This window comes from Epinephelus moara, chromosome 23 (genome assembly GCF_006386435.1).
Source record: "Epinephelus moara isolate mb chromosome 23, YSFRI_EMoa_1.0, whole genome shotgun sequence".
NCBI lineage: Eukaryota > Metazoa > Chordata > Actinopteri > Perciformes > Serranidae > Epinephelus > Epinephelus moara.
In genome coordinates, this window is record NC_065528.1 from 17,361,405 (window position 1) to 17,383,194 (window position 21,790).

The 21,790-nt window shown below is 41.5% G+C and overlaps 1 protein-coding gene across 2 annotated transcripts in view; it reads left to right on the forward strand.

Moving 5' to 3' along the window:
- rerg (RAS-like, estrogen-regulated, growth inhibitor) overlaps positions 1 to 21,790 on the forward strand; it is a 68,137-nt gene that overhangs the window by 32,731 nt on the left and 13,616 nt on the right. For both annotated transcript variants that reach the window (XM_050036610.1, XM_050036609.1), the window contains exon 3: positions 18,738 to 18,794. In XM_050036610.1, the coding sequence (XP_049892567.1) occupies positions 18,738 to 18,794 (57 nt within the window). The remainder of the gene's footprint in view (positions 1 to 18,737; positions 18,795 to 21,790) is intronic.

A 21,790-nucleotide genomic window follows, 5' to 3' on the forward strand; every position in this document is an offset into this window, starting at 1 on the left:
ACAGAGTTCATATGACGTTTTTCGAAACAACTTTTTATGTCGGGGCTGCAGCACACTTGGATCACTACGGATGAGCAGTATGGAGATACTTTGTGGATTCAATTTTGTGTTCTTGGACGTTAGTCTGGGGCGCCGTCTGCCATTAGTGTGCTAGCTGCTCCCCCCCGCCGATCTCCGCAAGGGATGTGAGGACTCTAAAACTTCACCAGGGCCTCCATCGGCATATGGGTGAGTAGATAATGGCTGAATTTTCATTTTTGGGTGCACTATCCCTTTAAATTCCCACATGGTCCAGTCATATAGGTTTAATTTGACAAGGTGCAGCTATAACTATTTTTTTTCTGCAGCTAAGCGACCAATGAAATCTTGCCAACTAATCACCTTTCTGGTCGACTATTGGGGGTAGCCCTAATAATATTAGTCATTTGAACTTTATGCCACTGACATAATGATAATATAGTTGCATTATAATACAGTTCCAGAAATGACACTAGAAATGTATAATACCAGAAATGGCAGCAAAATGTGGCACAGCATAATCTTTTTTCATGTTCACAGAGCTTAGGTGCTGCATCCAAGTTTATTCTGTTTATTCTGGAATCATGTTGGCTAAAATGTTGATGAAATTTGCATGTAAACACATGTAAAGACAAGGGCAATACTGTGCTATATATGGACACAACCTGACCGACAGGCCTAGCGCCACTTTGTCTCTCCTGTATCCAAAATATTGGCAGACAGCTTACGTGCCAGTCTTGTAGGCACCAGCTCCCATCTGGCATTTGCACTTTCATCTACACTCATCTTGTCACGCTCTCCTCCTTCAACCATGCATTGTAGTTTGGCAGCACTAGTCTAATAACTGACATGCAAGCAGATGCTGACCAATGAGACGATGTCTAATGGCAAAGATTTAACAGCACGGCGTGTATCAAACAAAATAGAGTCTCAAGACAAGAAGTCATTAAACCATTGGTGCTATATTCAGAGTGCAATATAGCAGTCTTTTGTGATGTGTTGACAGTTCTGCAGGGGCTCTGACTTTTAAGACCCGCCCCCACCTTGGCACTGTGACGTTCAGGAACACACTCACCTCGCCACCTGCACATATGACCAAAAAGTTCTGCAACCCAACCCGACCCGCTGACACAAGATCCAAAACCCGACACAAAACCTTAAATCCTATAATAACCACGCACTGTTCAAATACTTTGGTTAGGCAGCGCCCTTAAAGTGATCATTATGGGACATTTCATTTTTCGTAACTGCTTATCCTGTTGGGGGTTGCAGAGGTGCTGGAGCCTATCCCAGCTGACATTGGGTGAGAGGCGGGGTACACCCTGGACAGGTCGCCAGACTATCACAGGGCTGACACATAGAGACAGACAACCATTCACACTCACATTCACACCTACGGACAATTTAGAGTCACCAGTTAGCCTTTATGTCTTTGGACTGTGGGAGGAAGCCGGAGTACCCAGAGAAAACCCACGCTGGCACAGGGAGAACGTGCAGACACAACACAGAAGGGCTCCCCCACCCTGCGTTCGAAACAGGAACCCTCTTGCTGTGAGGCGACAATGCTAACCACTGCACTAAAGATATTATATTTTAAATCAATGGTAATTCAAGAAATACAAGTTCAGTAAATACTGATGTTTTCAAGGCCTTAGAGGCTATTTGTAATTTCCGATATTGGGCTTTATAAATAAAACTGAATTGAATATTTTTGGCTTATTCTCATGATATTAAGCAGCACATCTCCACAGTTAATGTGTCTGTTAGTAACGCATCTGATTGAAGCAGCTCTCATATTCTAGGTGGCACAGAGGACCGAGCCGACACAAAATCAGCAGTCGAAGGATTAAAACGTTAAAACATAAAATTAGTTTCATTGTTTTCATTTTATTTTAATATATTTATATGAAACACCTGAAACCTGACCCCCACACTTCTTTGTTTAACCCTCTTTGATCTAGCACAGTACTCGGCATCGTGATGACGATAATATAAAATAAAATGAATAAATGATTAAAAAGAAAAAAAGATCCCTCGTCCCTTTCAGGTACTGTAGAAACGACGAAAAATGTGATTTTCTAAGTAATTATTTGGAGAAAACTCAAAGAAACACGACAGACAAAATGTCAACAGGGCTCACATCAAAGTTTCCTTTTAAATTCTGTAATTTTTACTGCAGCTGCAGTGTCATCGAGGCCATTATATAAAAGTTTACCCAGATGAGTCTTCATGGTGAAAAAGGTACTTCACTTTTTCCCCCAGACGCTTTTGTACACAGAGCCTCACCTTCGCGTGTGTAATCACAGTGAAGATCTCTGGCTAAGGTGTGGTTGCTACAGCATCTCTGCCCTCATCTGCCTCACAGATGGCTCTTGATGAATAGCGCCGTGGTGCTATTGTTAGAGACTAAATTAAAGGGATGAATGCGGTGTTAGAATCCTCACGCCCTTCCCGTTCTAACTCCACAACTGCGATCTTCTGCCCTTTTGAGTCTTCAGAGATGTGAAATCAAAGTCTCTCTGGTGTCCTATTTTACAGAGCTGCAGGGCCCCCGAGGAGAATCACTGTCTCTCCCTCTGCCTTTGTGTGCTCGGGGAGCTGGTGTGACCTTTACTGTCATTCAAAGTGAACTTGATACATACTGGGACTTGTGTTCAGACAAAGAGAGATCCATCTTCATAATGCGAAGTGGAAGTGTATTCAAGCACAGGTGTATTGAAAAGTTTCAGCATTACATAAGGCACACAAATGCTTCTCAGAGGGTGAGCAAACAACTCTGAGTTTGAAGTGAGTGAGTCACCAATGTAAGAACTGGTTGCATGATAATTTTAAGTATTTGTCCAACTCCAGTACAGCTTGTTTGTCACCACTCTTATGGTTAGCTTTTTACTTGTGCTTGTTTTTCAGCGCACTTTGTCTGTGTTTGGCATGCGTTGTCGTGATCCACGGGACCAGTTCTCTCCACAAACTATTTATTCATTTAGAAGAAGTGATTTGGTGTTTTTGGAGCTCTGTCAGAGGCCTTGTATTGGGTTTAAAACTCAAAGTAAGATGGCTGAACCTCCTGACAAAGCTAATCAATCCTTGTAAGAACATTGGCCACTGTAATTGAATTATATGTGAATTAAATCTTTTTCCATGATGTGTTTACATTATGTTGTCTGTCCTGTGGTCAAAAAGTCATTTCCCAGAGATGGAGCTGCTCGGAAACAGAAATTATTTTATTAGTCGAGTCAAATCTCTGTGGAGATCTGAGTACTTTTTATTGAATAAATGTGAGGACTCACAGTACTGGGCTCTGACTGGCTGACAGCAGACGATTGTCTAATTCAAACAAACTGAAATCTCAAATGTTGAAAACCAATCTGATCAGATCAATTCTAGTAATCTCTTTTGTGCGAAGGCTAGTCATCAACAAGGTACAGTTATGATACATAATACGTCAATGGACTCATGGACTGTTTAAAAAGATCAAAATTGATTTAGCAGAAACAGGAATGTCGTTTTAAAAACACACTCTCCTTCCTTCTTAAATTTTGGGGCCTTCATTACTCAGAGATAAGGAGCTACAGAGGTCTGGTAAACAGGTCTTTCAAACTCCACACCCCCAGGTTTTCTAAATGTTCAGACTTGTAGTCTTAAAAGTACCACATCTAGAGAAAGATACTTGATTGCCGAGTTTCATTTTCAGGTCGTCAACTATTGACAATCTTGAGTTGGTAGTCAGACCGAACCACCAGCCCTGTAGTGACATCACTGAAGGCAATTTATCAGATTTCAAAACAAACGTCATCGCAGGTTTACGCAACTTTTATCACATTTGTGGTACTACTCCTGAACATTTGTAAAGAGATTTGGATGAGTCACATCTGTGGACAGGGTGTCCATGGATATCAGCAGCTTAAATTTAATGCCTTTTAAGACCTTTTTAATAGAATTTAACCAAAGTTAATGTTCAGTGTGTGTGATTTAGGGGCATCTATTAGCAGAAGGTGTATAATATTCATAACCATGTTTTGATTAATTTATAATCGCCTGAAGAATTGTTGCGTTTTTGTTACATTTGAATGAGTCGTTAATATCTTCATACAGAGCGAGTCGGCCATGTTGTTTCTACAGAACGGAAATACTTCTCCTTTTATAATATCTTTATTAATAAATAATTAAAACAGTAAAATATCAAAGTTGTGAGCTATAAAACCAAAACAAAGGGCTGAAAGACACTAAAATGTTCCATAAAGCGACGAGGAACCGCAGTCAGGTGATCATTTTCTGTGGGTTTACCTCAATGGGTGACATCTTTCACATTTCATAAAGGATTTTTTAAATCTAACTTAATATAGTTAAAAAGAAAAAAATCAATAGATATTTGAAGTAATTATCAGTATCTTGTGTCTTTTTATTTATCTATTTTTTTAAAGCAGCATGGTGATGCAGTAGTTAGCATTGTCACCTAACAGCAAGAGGGCTCCTGGTTCGAACCCCAGGGTGGGGGAGCCCTCGTGTGTGGAGTTTGCATGTTCTCCCTGTGTCATCATGGGTTTTCTCCGGGTACTCCAGCTTCCTCCCACAGTCCAAAGACATGCAGGTTAATTAGTGACTCTAAATTGTCCGTAGGTGTGAATGTGAGTGTGAATGGTTGTCTGTCTCTATGTGTCAGCCCTGTGATAGTCTGGCGACCTGTCCAGGGTGTACCCTGCCTCTTGCCCAATGTCAGCTGGGATAGGCTCCATCTTCCCCACAACCCCCAACAGGATAAGCAGTGTCTTTTATTATACATGCAGATGTCTATGTAGAAGACATTCTGTATTCCCATAAAACAGCTGTTAATTTTGTACCAATCTGTCAACACAATGCAAACATTGTCTTTCTCTGTTTTACCAACACTGCTAGCAAATCTAATTACACTGCTCATGATTGCAGCAAATCCCTCGGCATTGGAGATTTATAGAGGAAACGATTTAATAGCTCAGGAGAGTAAAATATTTCGTCTGATGGCTTAATTGCACTTTGATTTATTATGAGAATGTGGCTTGAGGCAGCAAAAAGCATCTAGCAGCCAAAATGCCATCTTGTGACGCAGAGAATGTGCTTACTGCACAACAAATTTGGATGGTGCGCTGTCTGCCAGCCATAGACTGGAGGCTGCTCATACCAATATTCAGAGAGACGGATTAATTTTCACTGCTGATCACAGCAGCTCAAGTGGTAATTTATTTGGTATATTTTAGACGAGCCAGGATATCAGATAGTAAGTGCGGGATTAAAAGGGGTTCATACAAAACCTCTCAGCGCTCAAGGGTTGTTCATTTAAAACATGTAATTTATTGTTTACGAAGATATGCCTAATTATTAATTATCCCACAGGTAATGAGTCATCAAGCATGGCAGAAAACAGAAAGCTCATCTACTGTCTCAGAGGAGCAGTTGCACTGATTATGCCCCACATCTCATTTATTTAAATGGTGCACAATATCCAGGAATCTGCAAAACTCAATCACTAATGAGTTTACGGGCATGGAGAAGTAGTGATGAGTCATGTGCTGATAATTAGCCAGCTGTAATATAATCTGGAGAACAAGCGATAGACTTCTTTAGGAATTACTTGTTTAATATTACAGGAGCAGATATTGTTTCTCGAGGATGCGTGTTACTCACATCTGTTATTTTGTTATCAGTGTGAGCGATAAAAAGCTGCATCAAGATTCATTTTTTCCAATTCCCATCTGGGTCACACAGATAATCAAAACCCTGAGGCATAACTAAGCAGCATGGAGAGCAATGACTCTCAACAAAAGGAGAGTGGAGCAAATAGCTGATGGCTCAATTGATCATTTGCTAAGCCCCTTCCCCTTTAGTTACTGTTGCCATGGCTGTAGCAACTCTCACATGGCTCAGATGCAGCTCATGATTTTAACCATGGCCCTCACAATCAGAAAATTATGAAACAGAGACACTGATTTCAAACCATAGACTGAATAAATAGGGAAGTAGCTACTGTGATGTCACCAATTGGTTTGTGGACTCCCATTTGAAACCTCCAGTTGGGCAGTTCAGTTGTCACCATGGTGGTTTGTTGGAGCCCGAAGTGACCAGGGGTTAGCACTGTGCAGGAGCGAGGGGTGGATCTCACTCAGACTGTAGCAACACCTCACAGACAGCCTGTCAACAAGCTGCCACGCCCTTAATTATGCACAACTATTAGCCTTTACACTTACAGGCCAAAAACATTTTTTGTGAGGTCAAAGCGACTTTGACTTTTGACCTTTGACCATTGAATTCTAATCAGTTTGAACATTTGTGCCAAATTTGAGAAAATCCCTCATGGCCTTCTTAAGATATTGAGTTCACGAGAACGAGATAAACGCAAATAGCCTGGTAAGAACATCCTGATGACACTCTGTATCAGTCTGGACTCCATGCCACTCCAAAAATTTTGAGTGGGCGGGAGTACTCCTTTAGCCAATCAGCATAACAAAAAAACAGGGAACATCATCTTCAACGAGCCAGTTGATGAATCAAGTATTTGCCAAATCCAGTTGGACGAACGGCAAGAATGTCTTTTCCTCTGTTAAACTATTCGACTGCATACTCTTGTTTTTGTTTAGTTGTTGTTATTTCTGCAATAACTTCACTTATTTCTGTGTTTACTCTGCTAACGTTAGGGTAGCTTGTTGCTTCAGGGGCCGCAATTAGTCTTCTACAAGCTGCAGCCTGCGTTTTAAGTCATCAACTAAAGCGCAGTCCCTGACTGGCTGCATATGTCGTTGACTACAGTGTGGATCCTGCCACACTTGGGGTGGCAGCAAGTCCAGACTGATACAGAGAGCGGAACAGAATGTTGAGCTCACATCATCAGGATGGTCTTAACTAGGGTAAGACGCAATGTCACAGTGACCTTTGACCACCAAACTCAAATCACTTCATCCTTGGGGTTCCAAGTGGACATTGGTAAAAGTTTTAAGAAAATTCCATAAGACGTTCTTGAGATCCCACTCATGAGAATTGGACAAAATATGCACGGACACCCCGAAAACATAATGACTACAATCACAGCAATCACCAGGGTGGAGGCATAAAATTTTTAAATGGGTGAGTTATAAAATCATATCCTAGTACTATGACTATAATGAGGAGAAAAGTATCAGACTTTGTATTTCCAAACAATGTGTTTTCACTCTTATTGTTACAAGAGAGAAGACTTTTAGATTGTGCTAGCCAATGTGCTTGCAAAGGTGATGCTATCACAGGTAACGCTGGCTGGGGTTCCTAGAGTGTAGTACAAAGATCCGGTAATGCTACCCTAAACTTAGCATGGTAGAGTCTGTAGGCAAACCCTGGAGATCTTGCCTCCGGAAGACGAGCGGAAGAGCCCTGGTTTCCGGTTGTAGGCTGTTTATAGTCGACGTGATACTGATCAATCACATTTGAGCCGGCTGCAGTTGTTGCCAGGTTAAACAGTCCGTGCAGTGAACTAACGAGGTGGAACATAATTGCCATCACTGCAAACTCTGAATCCATCGCAATGGTTCAGCATATTTACCTATTATATATAAACGGAAGTCGGAAACGGAAATTCGGCTCCTCCGCCCAAATCAAACCGGAATGCCAAAAAATCGGGGGTCTGCCCCGAGAGGCTGTATTGTCGTCTGCCGGAAGTCAGACGCCGAATACAGCCGATGGGTTCCGAGAATGAGCATGACATAACCAGACCTACCTCCACAATTTCTTTTAGCGCTGTGTCTGCACTGGAGAAAGGTCTGACTGAGCTCATCATAATTTCACACTAGGGGAGTAAAAAAACGATCTGGGTTGTTTGTATTTTTTTAAACCAATCACAGCTGTCCTAGGTGGCGCTAAGCTGATGTAGTGACGGTGCCCTTGCAAAATAGTATCAGGAGAAAGCGGAAGGAGAGGAGTATTACGTCTGAAATAGGTGGCCAACGGCTACATTGTGTGAGTCAGACTATCCTAAACTTAGATAGCACCCAGGGCCAACGTCTACACGTTGGGGAACGCTCAATTACTACAGCAGGAAAGCTAACAGAGCATGCTAACGATTATGTTAATGTAGATAAATATACTATTTAAGCCAGTCGTTACACTTTTGCTCTTTGCATTTTCTTTTTGAATGGGGCACAAAAAAAGCTAAGCTCAGTTACTATTGCTAAGCTATGAATAGATAATCGATGGAAGGACTGTTGCGTGATTTTTTATGACTATCTGCTGCATCTCACCGTTCAAAACCACAGTTTGGCCCAAAAGCTAGATTCCCCTGAATCCCAGCTCACACAGAGTGAAATATGTGTTCCTGATTGGCCCAGACAGTGACACCATGACTCATGGGAGATGACATGTTTACTGCTGCCTTGCGTGTTATTGTTACTGTGCTCACTTTAGACTTCCCACATCCCTTCTTAAAGGGTACTGGTTAAGTTCTAGAATAAATATGAATGGAGCCTGATTGGCGAGCTGTAATCTGATCTGGAAAGGGGCAGAGATGATAACATGTCTGACTCGATCTCATTTATATTTGGCAGTCGACAGAGATTGAATATTCACCCCAGCACCATGGGGACTCACAGAAGTCCCTAGACGTACATATATTTCCTTATAGTGTTATGGATCTGAACGGTGAGAAATACGGTTTATGTCTAACCAGCAGTTCCAGAGAGGCTTGGTGTTGGTGTTTAGAGATGCAGACGTGCCCCAGGGAGGTACTGGTGGTGACAGGAACTCTGGGAAAGCTCCGGGACTGAAAACAGTGACCTGACCTCATGTTCAGGAAGTGGTTTGGGTGCTTTTGTAGCTAATTTGTTTGCCTGTTTCAAGCATTAGGGTTCTCACTTGTATAATGCATGCATGTATATTTACACGGAAGAGAAATGTTGTGCTTTTATATCACTCAGACTGACAAAGATGTATTGAGCTTTTTCTTACAAAAAATACTGAAGAAAACGGAGAACGTGCTGCTGCCAGCATTCCAGTAGATTTATCACAGTACTTTAAAAGTAACTGTGTCTGTCACATTAATAAAACAGCTGAATAAATCTGTGTGAACTCTGGAAGCCACCTTCTCCTGTGTCCATCCGTTGTTTCACATCATGTTGTTTCACATCATGTTGTTTCTCTAATTATGCTTTAGTGAAGGTGATTAAGTCCAGCAGCACCTTTTTTTTTATATGCTAAAGCTCCAAATGTTCAGGATTAATGCTTGAGCTGTGACAGAAGTGGCTCTGCAAAGCCACAGGACCTAAGTGTCCTAATTGTCTCAGTTCCTTTTCACTGCTGAGTGAATTTGCAGGAAATCATAAATCAATAATCACTGCACAAAGTGGAGCAATCTTTAAGCCTGTTCTCAGCATCTCCAATAATAGGTGGTGAGTATATAAATTAGAGACGAGGGACTGCTGCAAAAAGACTAACTTCATAGTCATTTAAGCTAGTAATGAGTTGTACAATCTCAAATTATTTGACTACGTTCACAAGCACATAAGGGCTGTCATATTCTGGTCAGCTGGTCGATTTGTTGATCAATATGTTCTTGTCTGACCAAGTTCTCATTGGTCTTTAAAAAGGTTGTGTGTCCACCAAAGCGTTTCCTCTCCTACCTGGAAATGGCAGCTGTTGTTCAGCACTTGTAAATGTCCTGCGTGACAATTGGTCTTTGTGGTATTGGTCCCGCCCTACTGGTGACAATGCAGGTGCAGCGTTTTCGCCAAGATAGAACATTTCTCAACTCTCATTTTTAATCAGAAAAACATAAATAATCACAGAAGACATTTTAGTTGGATTTATCACTATGGATTTAGTTTACTGAGTCTCAAAAAGACACGGCAGTTCAAGGCTGAATTATAAAGCTTTGGACAGGGACGTAATCAAACGTCAGCTATTAGTGGAGCAAAAGGATGGCTAATGTTAGCTTCTCGGGTAAAAATAGTAAGCCTCTCTCTCGTATGCAGCACTAAATAGATATTTAACATTAGTAACGTTATGTTAAGTATGAGTTACCTCAACATAGTGTCCAGTATGCCCCAACACAGAGATAACTTGTCCTGGGCAAGTGTCAATGTCGAGTTCTGTGTCCGGAAAAAATGCTTTGGTGGACACACAACACTACGACTACTACTTGTAAAGGAGTTTGATTATCAATAGGTTTTTGGATATGCGCATATATCCCAAAGACGACCTTTTAAAGATGGCGGTTGGAGGAATGAAAGACAGAGGTTTGTGTGTGTTTGTTCTGTTGCAAAAAAGCAAAACGGCTCAAAAAGCTCAAGCTATTCCACTTTTCCATTTTTTGGCATGATAACATGTTAGTGCATGCTGATCAGAGTCTGCACATCTGCAAGTAAATATTCATTTTCATCAGCCATGTCAAGAGGGTAGTCGAAATATTTTGATTTTCGGAACACGGGCAAAAAAAAGAATTTTTTGTACATGTAAACATAGTCAATAGGTTTTGCAGTCTAAATGACGAGATGTTGTGTATATTCATGATACAGATTTAATGGTGTAATATTCCTGTTACCATTGTATTTCCAAAGTCCTTTACAAGTGTTTGGGAGCCACACTGTGTGTAAATTGGAGCTTCTTGTCTGCCAGCACAACAGCGGGGCAGCGAGAGTCTGCGTTTCTTCTGACAGAAATGCAATAAAACCCAAGAAACAGCTCATTTGGTTAATGATTCACCTCTTCTTTATTCACATAAAACAAGAGAAAAACAGTTTCCTGCCAGCAGAGGAGCGAATTTATAACAAGTCCAGGGACATAATTCTGCACAGCCGAAAATCATAATTAGTCTAAATCAGATGCGAGATTTAATTCTACTTAGAGATGAATTTGAGTCGAATGAGGTGTTTGTGGATTTTCTGTCACAGATGAATTATTTAAATGTCTTGCATCGTTAATATTTCTGAGCTCTCATCAGCTTATTAGAGATGATTCATGAATCACTGAGAACATTCAGTCCATATACAGTCTGAATATGGAACAAGCATCCAATGTATGTCCGCTTCCATCAATACTGCCCTAACAAGGGAAAGAGCAGGAGCTATAGAAGCAGTGAAACTGAGAAGACAGGACGGACTTTTTTTCAGCCTGACTAGCAAACGATGGCTTAATTCAGGCCTTTTTAGGGCTGGTTCTTTTACATGACAAAGCTTTGCCATAGAACCTATATACAGTAATACCTAAAAATGCAGATACTGCACTCTACATTTGAATAATCTTTATGGGATGCAAGGAGGAAAACACAACATCTACAAGCTAAATGCTTTCTTGTGTGCCTGTTTTGCTGGATATCCGTTTATCCAGCCAATATTACAGTGTTTCCTTCATATACAGGCATGGCGTGCTGCCAGACCAACGGAAATTCCTGCCAGGCCTAAAATAACGCCACATATCTATTCCAGTGTTTCTCAGATATTCAATCTGTGAGTCCATGAACGAGGCAAGTGTCTGTGGTTAGTTTCAATGTCTGTAATACAGCAGGACAGTCAAGTGTCTGTTGTCTAAACTGCGAAAGTCAGCTGAACAGGTGAAGTGAGAATAACACTGTCGGTAACGTTACCAGGTAAAAACAGGCAGGTTAATGAACGACACTAACCTGCTAACGGATTCTGAGATTCTTTATTTTGTTTTTAAGCAAAGCTAGACCAGACAATATTCCCATAAACAGACTGTTTGGCCACACTGTTCTGTGGGTATCCATGGTGTGTTTAATGTGGTGTGAGCACTGCGCCGAAAAAAATAGCCTTTTAAATGCTACATTGCCTGTCTGCAACCACTTACATGGTAACTTTGGTAACCATTTTTATAGACGAAGGACAGGAGTAGCAGGCAAACTAGCTTTAAAAGGGACATATTTTCAGTAAGTGCTGTGCGGTGGATCTACTTTATGACGATGTTAAGGGTAGTTTATGTGGCTTTTGAAAAGTAATTGATAAAAATGTGAAGAAACTTTTAATAATCTTTGATAATTTAAATTCAGGAACTTATATTTGGTGTGGTGGTAGGAGGTAGAATGAGTATTTTCTGTCTGATTAGTTTTATTATTCTAGGTTTTATTGTTATGTGGTAAATTAATTGAATTAACAAGATGTCAGTTCATCAAAATCTGTATTTTTACAATTACAATTTCAAGTTGTGAAGCTTCTGTTTGAGCTAAGGCTATAGTTGCTATCTCACCAGCTAGCTTTTGTTTCATACATTAAGTTCTCTAGTTAAGCTGCCTATAGTTTACATCTCCCTGGCAGATAGTGAATTAAGTGCAACACCAAGTTCTACAGCCACAGATAACAGACTGTAACAACAGTGCAGTTTGGCTTCGATTTTAGTTCAGTTTTGTTTACTACACTTCCTACAATACTTTTTTGACCAGTGACACAGATATCAAAAATTCGATTCAGTCTAAAAAAGCTCAACCTGGACTACACACTGAGTCACTGCTTTTTGTAAGTGTTGAGCAGAACAGTTTTGTTTTGACAGTTCTTTTTATTTCACTGATTAAATGCTCGTATTTTTCTGCTTCTGCTGTCAGATTTTTCAGTCAGTCACAGTCGAACCATTTTCCCTCCAGTCTAATCTGGACCGCTAGTCAGTTTGACATGACCTGACGTGACATGCACACAATAGGTACAAAACTTGACCGCAGCTGCACAGCACTGGGAGAGCTCTACTTGCCAGTAAAGAGGTGTTTTTGTGGCCGAAGGGAATCAAAGAGCCGTGGGTGTCCGTCTGATGGCCGTGGGGAATCAATAGAGACTGTTCAATGAGTAACAGCGCCGGCTCAGAGCAGGGCTACGGGCGCCGCTAATTGCTCCTGCTTTGTTTGCAATTAGTCCGACATTCTGCTATTAATGTGATTAGGTCACATTGGACAAAAGCAGCTTTTGGCAGACACCTCCTCCATCCATCCACTCACAGCGACCCCTGTGAAGTCTGGCCTGGAGAATTATATGATAATCAGACCAGTTTTTCAACTCAGTTCAGCCACAGTATTTGTTGGGAAATATCAAGTTGTTCAGACTGTGAGAAACGCAACAGCCCAGCTCTAGAAGGCAATAAGGTATTGATTTTGTCAGCATGCCAAGATACCAGATATTACCAGACATAATCCTCTTTCTAGATGTAGCATTTAGCTCACTGGCAACTTTGGCAAACTTTCTTCATTCTAAAAGTAAAGAACATTTCAAACATTTCTATACACTGTACAAACACTGAACACATACTTCCCCAAAAGGCAACAGGTCACAACAAGCTATAAAACTGAGAAGCATCTCAGTGCTATGAAATTAAAAACAACAAAATACATACAATAATACAAAATTGAGCTTGTGCATTCAGAGGAGTGTTTCCATCAGTGTGACTGACTTGCATGCCATCCCCTTATTGTTTTAACCTTAGAGTGTGTCTCCATTCACTGTCTATGTAAGCAGCCGTTCAATACATTACAGTAGTACAGTGTTGTATTTTGAGAGACAGGGCATCTGCTTCAACTTTGTGTAAAGTTGAATCTAGATGATTTTATGCAAATCAGGGGCGTCTGGTGTAACTTGTCTCTGGAAACTCTGGGCAAAACTTCAAAATTAACCACTGACATAGAAACTGGGCAATATAGCAACTTGATATTGATATCGTGATTGGGGATGTTCCTGGCGACTAATTTCCCTGCCGACTAAACGAAAATTTTAATTAAGACCAGTCGACTAGTCTAAAAAGGGAAAACACTCAGAAAAAAGTCAAAATTTAAGACAATATATTGTTAATAATTCGAACACTGTCCCAAAAATATTGTTTGCAATAAGAGCCTTTTGAAGTCTTTAATCACAATCTTCAACAACCATGTTGGATTTTAAATGCTGCTGAATTACGAGACTCTGTGCCGTGCAGTATGAATGTGAACAGGAACATTCAGGCTCAACATATTGCATTAACTTCCTGAAGCTTTTACCTTCAACAAAGTTAAGTGTTAGCATATCTTGCGAGGTCATTGTCATAATGAGTTGCGTTATATTCTCAGACCGGGCGGGATCACAGCATCTCCAGGTGAATGATGTCAAATTGGCCTGAGTGTGGCTAGCACCGCTAGCAGCAGCTGCTGTCGTTCAGTACAGGTTAACATCCAAATGCTTGAGCAGAATGTGGCTGCACATTGCTGCAGTCAAGTGATTATATGCCATTTTTTTCCTGACACAGCCTACAAGCTACCTTGTTTTCATTTGCTAGATCAAAGTACTGCTGAACTGCGCTGGTTTTGCGAGAGGCCATCTCTCCTATTTCCCACCATGTTGTTTTAAAACTCCAGTCTACTCGAGCATTACCGGTGGGAGGGGGGCTGCTGTCTGAAGGCTCTGTAGCCCCCACTAGTCGCGGGCGGCTGCATGACAGTTAAGCGGCCTTGTACATGAATAAAACAGTAATTGGCAGGGATGTCCCGATCTGATCCTCGGATCGGGTATCGGCTCCGATCTTGTTATTTTTACAAAATCAGAATCAAAACAACAAAAATGGCCAGGTTTTTCATCTACCTTGTTCCTTGCTGCCTCCACTTTCCAGTGTATAAAGATATAGACCTATTTTGTTTGCTGAAGACAAGAAGATATTGAATTTGTTTACATTTTGTGCTGCTGAACCACCGATAAGCTTTTTGGATACTATTTAAATTAAAAACAAACCTTATGGGACAACTTGGATGCATTCTTTTTTTTTTTTTTTTTTTTTTCTTTCTTAGTGCTTTGCAAAGTATCGGATCGGACTCAGTTTCAAAATAAAGGACTCGGTATCGGATCGGATGCAAAAAAAAAAAAAAATGCGATGGGGACATCCCTACTAATTGGTTTATCCAACTAATATTTCTGGCGGCGATGGGGACATCCCTACTAATTGGTNTGTTTGTTGAAGACAAGAAGATATTGAATTTGTTTACATTTTGTGCTGCTGAACCACCGATAAGCTTTTTGGATACTATTTAAATTAAAAACAAACCTTATGGGACAACTTGGACGGATTCTTTTTTTTTTTTTTTTCCTTCTTTCTTAGTGCTTTGCAAAGTATCGGATCGGACTCGGTTTCAAAATAAAGGACTCGGTATCGGATCGGATGCAAAAAAAAAAATGCGATGGGGACATCCCTACTAATTGGTTTATCCAACTAATATTTCTGGCGCCGACTAGCGAGGGGGCAGACATTTAATCGTAAGCGCATGGCTTATTTCTCACACATTTCGATGAACTGCTTTTGTAATATGAGATAACGTTTTCAAATTAGTCACCATGTTGGTTTGGTTTGAAATCTGGGAGCAAACCACCTATTGGCACACCCATCAAGTGTCCAATGCTGGGAGCTGACGCAACGCTTCACGTCAAAACAATGCCCCTGTGGACACGTACCACCGCCAATAGCTAAAGGTTTCTGGGTAAGACTCGGGTTTGTGAACTTTGGCTCTGTATTACAGGCTTCTATCTACATACTGTGTATTCTGCATGCTGCTGTGTGCGGCCGCGTGCACCAGACCGTGACCCCTGGACTGTGATGGTTTGGTATGAATTCACAAACTGTTTCAGCCCTACCTGCAGTTAAATTGAACATAACCGGTGCTACAAGGTTTCCACAGTAGTGGTGTGTTTGACTGTGACAGGTGCAAAAGAGGTTTCTTTTCCGCTATCAACTTTCCTCTCACTGCACACAGTCAGTGAATCGCCTGTCTTTGTGATCTGGTCAGCTTGGCGATACAGAGCACATTATTCCCTCTGCAAACCTGTACTGAATCTGGGCCACAATGTGCATATTGACGCATGTTAACAAAGGCTCCTCTCTTCCGTGTGTACATTTCTTCTAGTGGCAGTGAAAAGCAGGAGATACAGTTACCTCTAATGAGGAGAGGACTTCACACCCCATTGGTTGTTCTGTCCACCTGGAATCCAGGCCACTGTGGCCGAAACAACACGAAATAACCTCAGTGGGAAATTCAGTCAGCAACAAGAGAAGCAAATGTGCCTGGAGAAGAAACGTGCGTGTCAGTGCGCCTTCTTAACAGCATGACAAATTATCTGCTGCTGTTCTGCTTTGAGTGCGTTCAGGGAAGTTTCATTACGTACTCTCACCTCCCCTGAAAACACATTACGTGTGTTAGGACAGAGAGGGAAGAAAATCAGCACAACAGGGCTGCAACAGGCTTTTCAAAGGGACTGCCTGTCTCTCTGTGCATGTTGTATTCACGGGACTAACTGATGTAACAATGTGAAGTAAAAGAAATGTTTTGCCTAACAAAAAGAGACCACGGCGAAGCCTTCCACAGCTCTTCCGTATGTGCTAAAGATAAATTGGAACATTTGAGCACCAGGCTCCCAGTAATCATCAAACACTGCCCTGAGCTCAAAGGCTGGACTTGAGTTCTTTAGGAGCGTAATGAAACGTGGCAGCGACACTCTGGCCGACATAATGGGTTTTCTTCCCGTCCCTTGTCGTGGCTAATTATGAGCAGAAAAAAGGCCAGGCCGAGATGGATGGGGTTTTTTTCCCAGTTCAAAGGCAGAGCCGTTTCTCCATTGTCTCTTTGCTAAAAGCAGCAGCTCAGCAACTTGACATGGGGATACAGATACACGCCTGGACTCAAGTGGACCACTCAGGCCTATAGCGAGTCACTCAGGCACATGACAGCTCCCGCAGAGAAGTGAATTGAAAGTGTGAACACTTGCTTGTTCGTGTGTGTTAGCAAACAAAAAAAAGGGTGCCTTCACGGGTCTGCAAACGTGTTGACAGTGTAGCATGGTGGGCTTCCCACTTTGGCTTTCAGCATAGCAGTTTGGAACACCAAGAAAACACTTAATTTATAACATGGTTGAACACCTCTTACAAACCACTTCTGATGGAACATAAACTGACTCTTACAGTGGCTAATGAAGGCAAACTTTCAATACATGTGCAGTCTCATTTAAGCACAGCAGACAGACAGAGGTAGACATTCTGGGAAAATAGCTCATTTGCTTTCCAGGAGTGAGATGAGATGAATACCACTGAGCTTTTTCTATGGAGCTAATGCCAGGAGACGGTTAGCCTAGCTTAGCATAAGAGCTGGAAAGAGGGTAAAGCTAAGCTATTTTTCCCAAAATGCCGAAAATCATCCACCTGCAGAGCCAAAGAGCCGCCGTTTTAGACATGCACAAGTTTCAATGTCTGACATTAAATTTATTTTCTCTAAGAAACACGTCGTAAATAGCTGCTAACTGTACACAATTTTGCTTATACTCAGTCTCAGTGGCATCATGCCTCTCCATTAACTAGGGCTGCACAATATCATGGGGTATACGATAAAATTGTTGAATACTGCAATGACTATATGACTCATATTGAATAAACAAATACTGATCAATTATCCACCATGTGACGCAAAACTCCTCAAAGTCCTACTGAGGAAAAAAAGGAAGAGTTCTACCTACACTGCTTCACAAACCAACAAAAACCTCAGACCTCAGAGAGGGGACACAGACTGATACACAAGCACACAAAGACCAAAAAGACAAAAAGACAAAAAAAATTACAATCAAAACAAACATCAGCAGACCCTGCCACCTTTACCAGGAAACAGTGGCGCACTAAGCTTTAGACAGCCAAGGTTGAGAGCAGGTGGGCAGGCAGACAGGTGTTAAATCTGTGCAGAGCACCACAACAAAAACAAAGACACATCACAAACCAAAAGTGGTGTCTGTGACATGAGAAATACTTCAAAGCTACCCGACACCACTGTTTCAACACAGATTGGTTGTTCAGTGTCACTCCCTTACATCTACATCTGGGCATCCAGGGCAGTAGGGCTCCATCTCATTGGCCGTGGGGGCACGATGCATGGTGTCTCAATTACATTACACCATAGAGCTCAGGTGTGAGGTACCAGGGGATGTAATAACATAATGAGCAGCAGAGAAGGCACTGATACAACAAATCAAATGGGAGAGTCGATGTTGGCTTTGAGATGAAACAGGCCAAGTGCTGCTGAAAAAGACAGCCAGGTACGAATCATGCATCACAGAGCTGCCACATTTTGGTTGGCGAATAAATGTTTTTATGCAGTTTCTAGATTTTCCCCAGATGAGTCAACATGTCGAATGGGTGTTTACAGGTACTTATACTCCGGCAAACAGCACACAGATGGTTTGTAGCTCTGCGTGACACAGAGGTAATGGCCTCCTGATTCTGTCTAAATGAAGGAGATCAGCATATCCGCCTGGCAGTTTACTTGTTGATGGTAAATCATTAAGAAAGTGAGTCACCGGCCTGCTGGGGATGTTGTTTTGTTTAGTTGTGATGAAGGATAATGCTTGGCAGAACAAGAGAGGCAGCTCGTGATGAACTTCCAGAGCCGATATTTCATCCTGAAGGCTGTTTAAACTCTGCCTTAATGATCTGGAACTGTTCAAATAGGTATTAGCATTTAGATGAGAAGTGTATTAAAGTGGTTTGGATCTGTGGTCATCCACAGCTGATTAGCTATTAAAGGAGACATATTGTCAGTGGATGTGGATATTAGGGCCAGCGCCTGATATAATCAGCACTGTTAATAACTGATGGTCACGCACTTCCAGTTTGTTTTCCATGTAGTAAAATCCACACTCAGGACACAATTATTACTGAATATATTCTGTAAAGCATGACAACTACCCTGCTAAGTTTTCCTTCTGTTGTATTCATGTTCTGAACTTATTTGTTGTTCTCTGCAGCTTTGGTGGTGAGATTTCTGACCAGACGCTTCATCTGGGAGTACGACCCAACACTCGGTAAGACAAGTTATCTGCGATCACAACTAGAGTTTTACAGCCATCAATACGAATGCTACAGACCTGCTACTTCTACCACACTTATTCCGTTTGACATTTTGCTTTGTAATAATCATTATTATTACTACTGGCTGTCTTGCTGAGAGTTAGATAAGAAGATACCACTCGTGTTTGTGAAGTCTCCTGAGCTGCTGCCCACTATCATCCCGGTGAGAGTGAGGTGAAGGGATGGAGGGGTGGCTAGCTAATTCTTCTTTCATTTGTGGTCTGAAAAACAGACAGAAAAAGAGCAGGGCAAGGAGGGGCTGAGTGAATGCGCCGTGGGCCACTCTACAATTAAGTAAGATTAGATAATACAACATTTGGGAAACACCGGGTTACTGTTTGAAGCACGTGCACAAGCGCATAGTCGTCCGGTGGGAGAGGCTCATGACAAAGAGCAGTGTGTATTTTTAGCTTTTAAATCACACTAATTATTGTGTTATTGTATACTCTGTGCAGAAAAATGCTAACATGTCAAGTGGTGGTCTTACGGGAAGATACGTGCTGGAACAGTGGCTACTTAAAGTCTCTGATGGCCAGGAAATAGTTTCAGCACATGAGCCTCAAACTGACAGCAATTAAACAATCTAGATGTTAATTAGTGAGCTCTAGGTCTCTTAAGGCGTTTCTCAATACCAAGTACGCCAAGTTCGGACTTGCGCACGTGGGAGTTTGGACTTGGCAAGTTCGACTCAGGAGTACAAACTCCCAAGGATGGCTGCCATTGCTGCTGGTTTGTGAGAAATGCATTCTGGGATACCTGGCTGTCAAAAGTCCACACAAATCACCTCCCGATGCATCCCAGATGGAACGGGCAGAGCAAGTTCACATCCGGGCATTTGGACTGTACTTTGAATTAGGGCTGCAACTAACGATTATTTTCATTGTCGACTAACCTGTCGATTATTTCTTCGATTAGTTGACTAACCATTTTATCGAAAAATGTGTTAAAATGTTGAAAAATGTCTGTCTGTCTCTCCCAAACCCAAAATTATGTCATCTAATGTCTTGTTTCGTACTCACTCTTAGATATAACCAGGCAAGCTGATTTCCCTTGACTCTAGCCTTTATGCTAAGCTAAGTTAACCACCTGTTGGCCATAGCTAAATATTTAGCACACAGATAAAGAGTGGTATCGTCTGATCTAACTCTTGGCAAGAGAGCGAATAAGCATATTTCCCAAAATGTTGAAATATTCCTGTATGGCTTTATATACAAAAAAATTATTCTCTAAAGAGTTTTTGTGGTACCAAAAGCTGTAAAAAATAATGACGCTTATCAGAATAAAAAAAAGACACATTGAAAATCTATAGGCTATGAGAAATAAATTAATTTACTATGTAGTGATTTAAATGAGTCTGGTGTTTTAAAAGCACAAATTAAAGTGATGCAATCAGCTTTAATTCAGACGACATATTCCTGTCCTCATTAGAGCATTATAAAACTGGCCTTTTTATACAATGATGCAGATTGAGCCAATTCCCTGCACTGTAATTACAGAGCACAAAGACATCACATCTCCGTAAAGTGCTTTTCTTTTCCTGGTTGTATACGACAGGTCAGAGCCCCTGGATTGCTCACACGGTTCTCTCTTCAGCACCTATTTTTAGTGACGTCAGGTGCAGCATCTCGGCAGAGTGCAATTACCGCACTCGGGAGCACATTCGCTTTTTTTTTTTTTTAATCAATCTCGTCTTCATGTAATGACATGATGATTGCAGTCTCATAGCCATTATGCCCTCTGCTTCACAACACAACATATGGCTGGCAGGTTGTTGAGATAATTTTAGCTCCAGGGGCAACAAAACAGGAACACTTATTTTCCAGGTACTGAGTGACTTGTTTTTGTTCGGCAAAGATGTGACTTGAGGGCAGAACGCAGGCACCTGTTAACATGTTATTAAGAACAGATTCATTTTCTTTCCACCCTCAATAGCTTCTTTTGTAATTCAGTGTGGTCTTACTGCGTGTACCTGTTTCATACAGCATGTGCGCCGTATTAACTTGCACATGTTTTAGCTAAAAAAAAAAAAAAGAAGCAGAAAACAGAACATAACTGCCTCAATTACCACAAGAGTTGGCGTCACGAGCAAGAAGGCACAGTTTGAGGTGCATAATGGGAATAAAAGCACTGTGGGAGGGTGTCTGTGACCAATCAGACTGCCTGGCTGAAAATTACCCATGAGGTGGTCAACACATTATTAAAACCCAATTATGGGCACATCACACAGGTGGGGTGGATGCATGCAGAGTGCTGTTCTGAGAAGCTCGAGATTACCACCAGAATGTGGGCTGCATCTATTGTAATAGGACTTCCAGTGTCTACAGCTCACCGTTGATCTCCATTTATTATCTACCTATTCATTCTGATCATAAGCATGTACTTCTCTAAAATGAGGACTCTCTGGTGTTCAGATTTAGCATGATTGCCTGTCCTTCCTCCAGCATGTCCTGGGTCTGCCCAAGCAGGGCAAGCACCCAAAGCACATCAGCTGGCTCAAGTAAATGTGACGTGCCTTCTAGACTGCTGAGCCTCTTATCAGAAAAATAATCAGGAACATGGACACCACACTGCTTTCAGAAAGACATTCATACTAGTCCAGCATCGCATCACCACCAAGGCTACGCCTCGAGTTGTATAGCCAGTGAACCATGCTTTCACAGTGAAAAAAAGAGGGAAATATTTACTGTCATTGTGGCAAATGGTTAAATGCTGCTGGTGAGGGTTACTACATAAGTAGTAGTCCCCCTTTCCCATGGCTACTTGCTGAAGAAATCAATAATTCAACACAAAATATTGGTTTAAAGTAGTGCTGTAGTCTCCTGGTCAACTAGTCGATTATTTGGTCGCTATGCTCTCGTCCGACCAAATTCTCATTGGTCAAATAATCGCCGTGTTACTTTCATAAGGAGTAAAGTGCTACATCAACAGCTTTCCAGGATTAATCCATTAT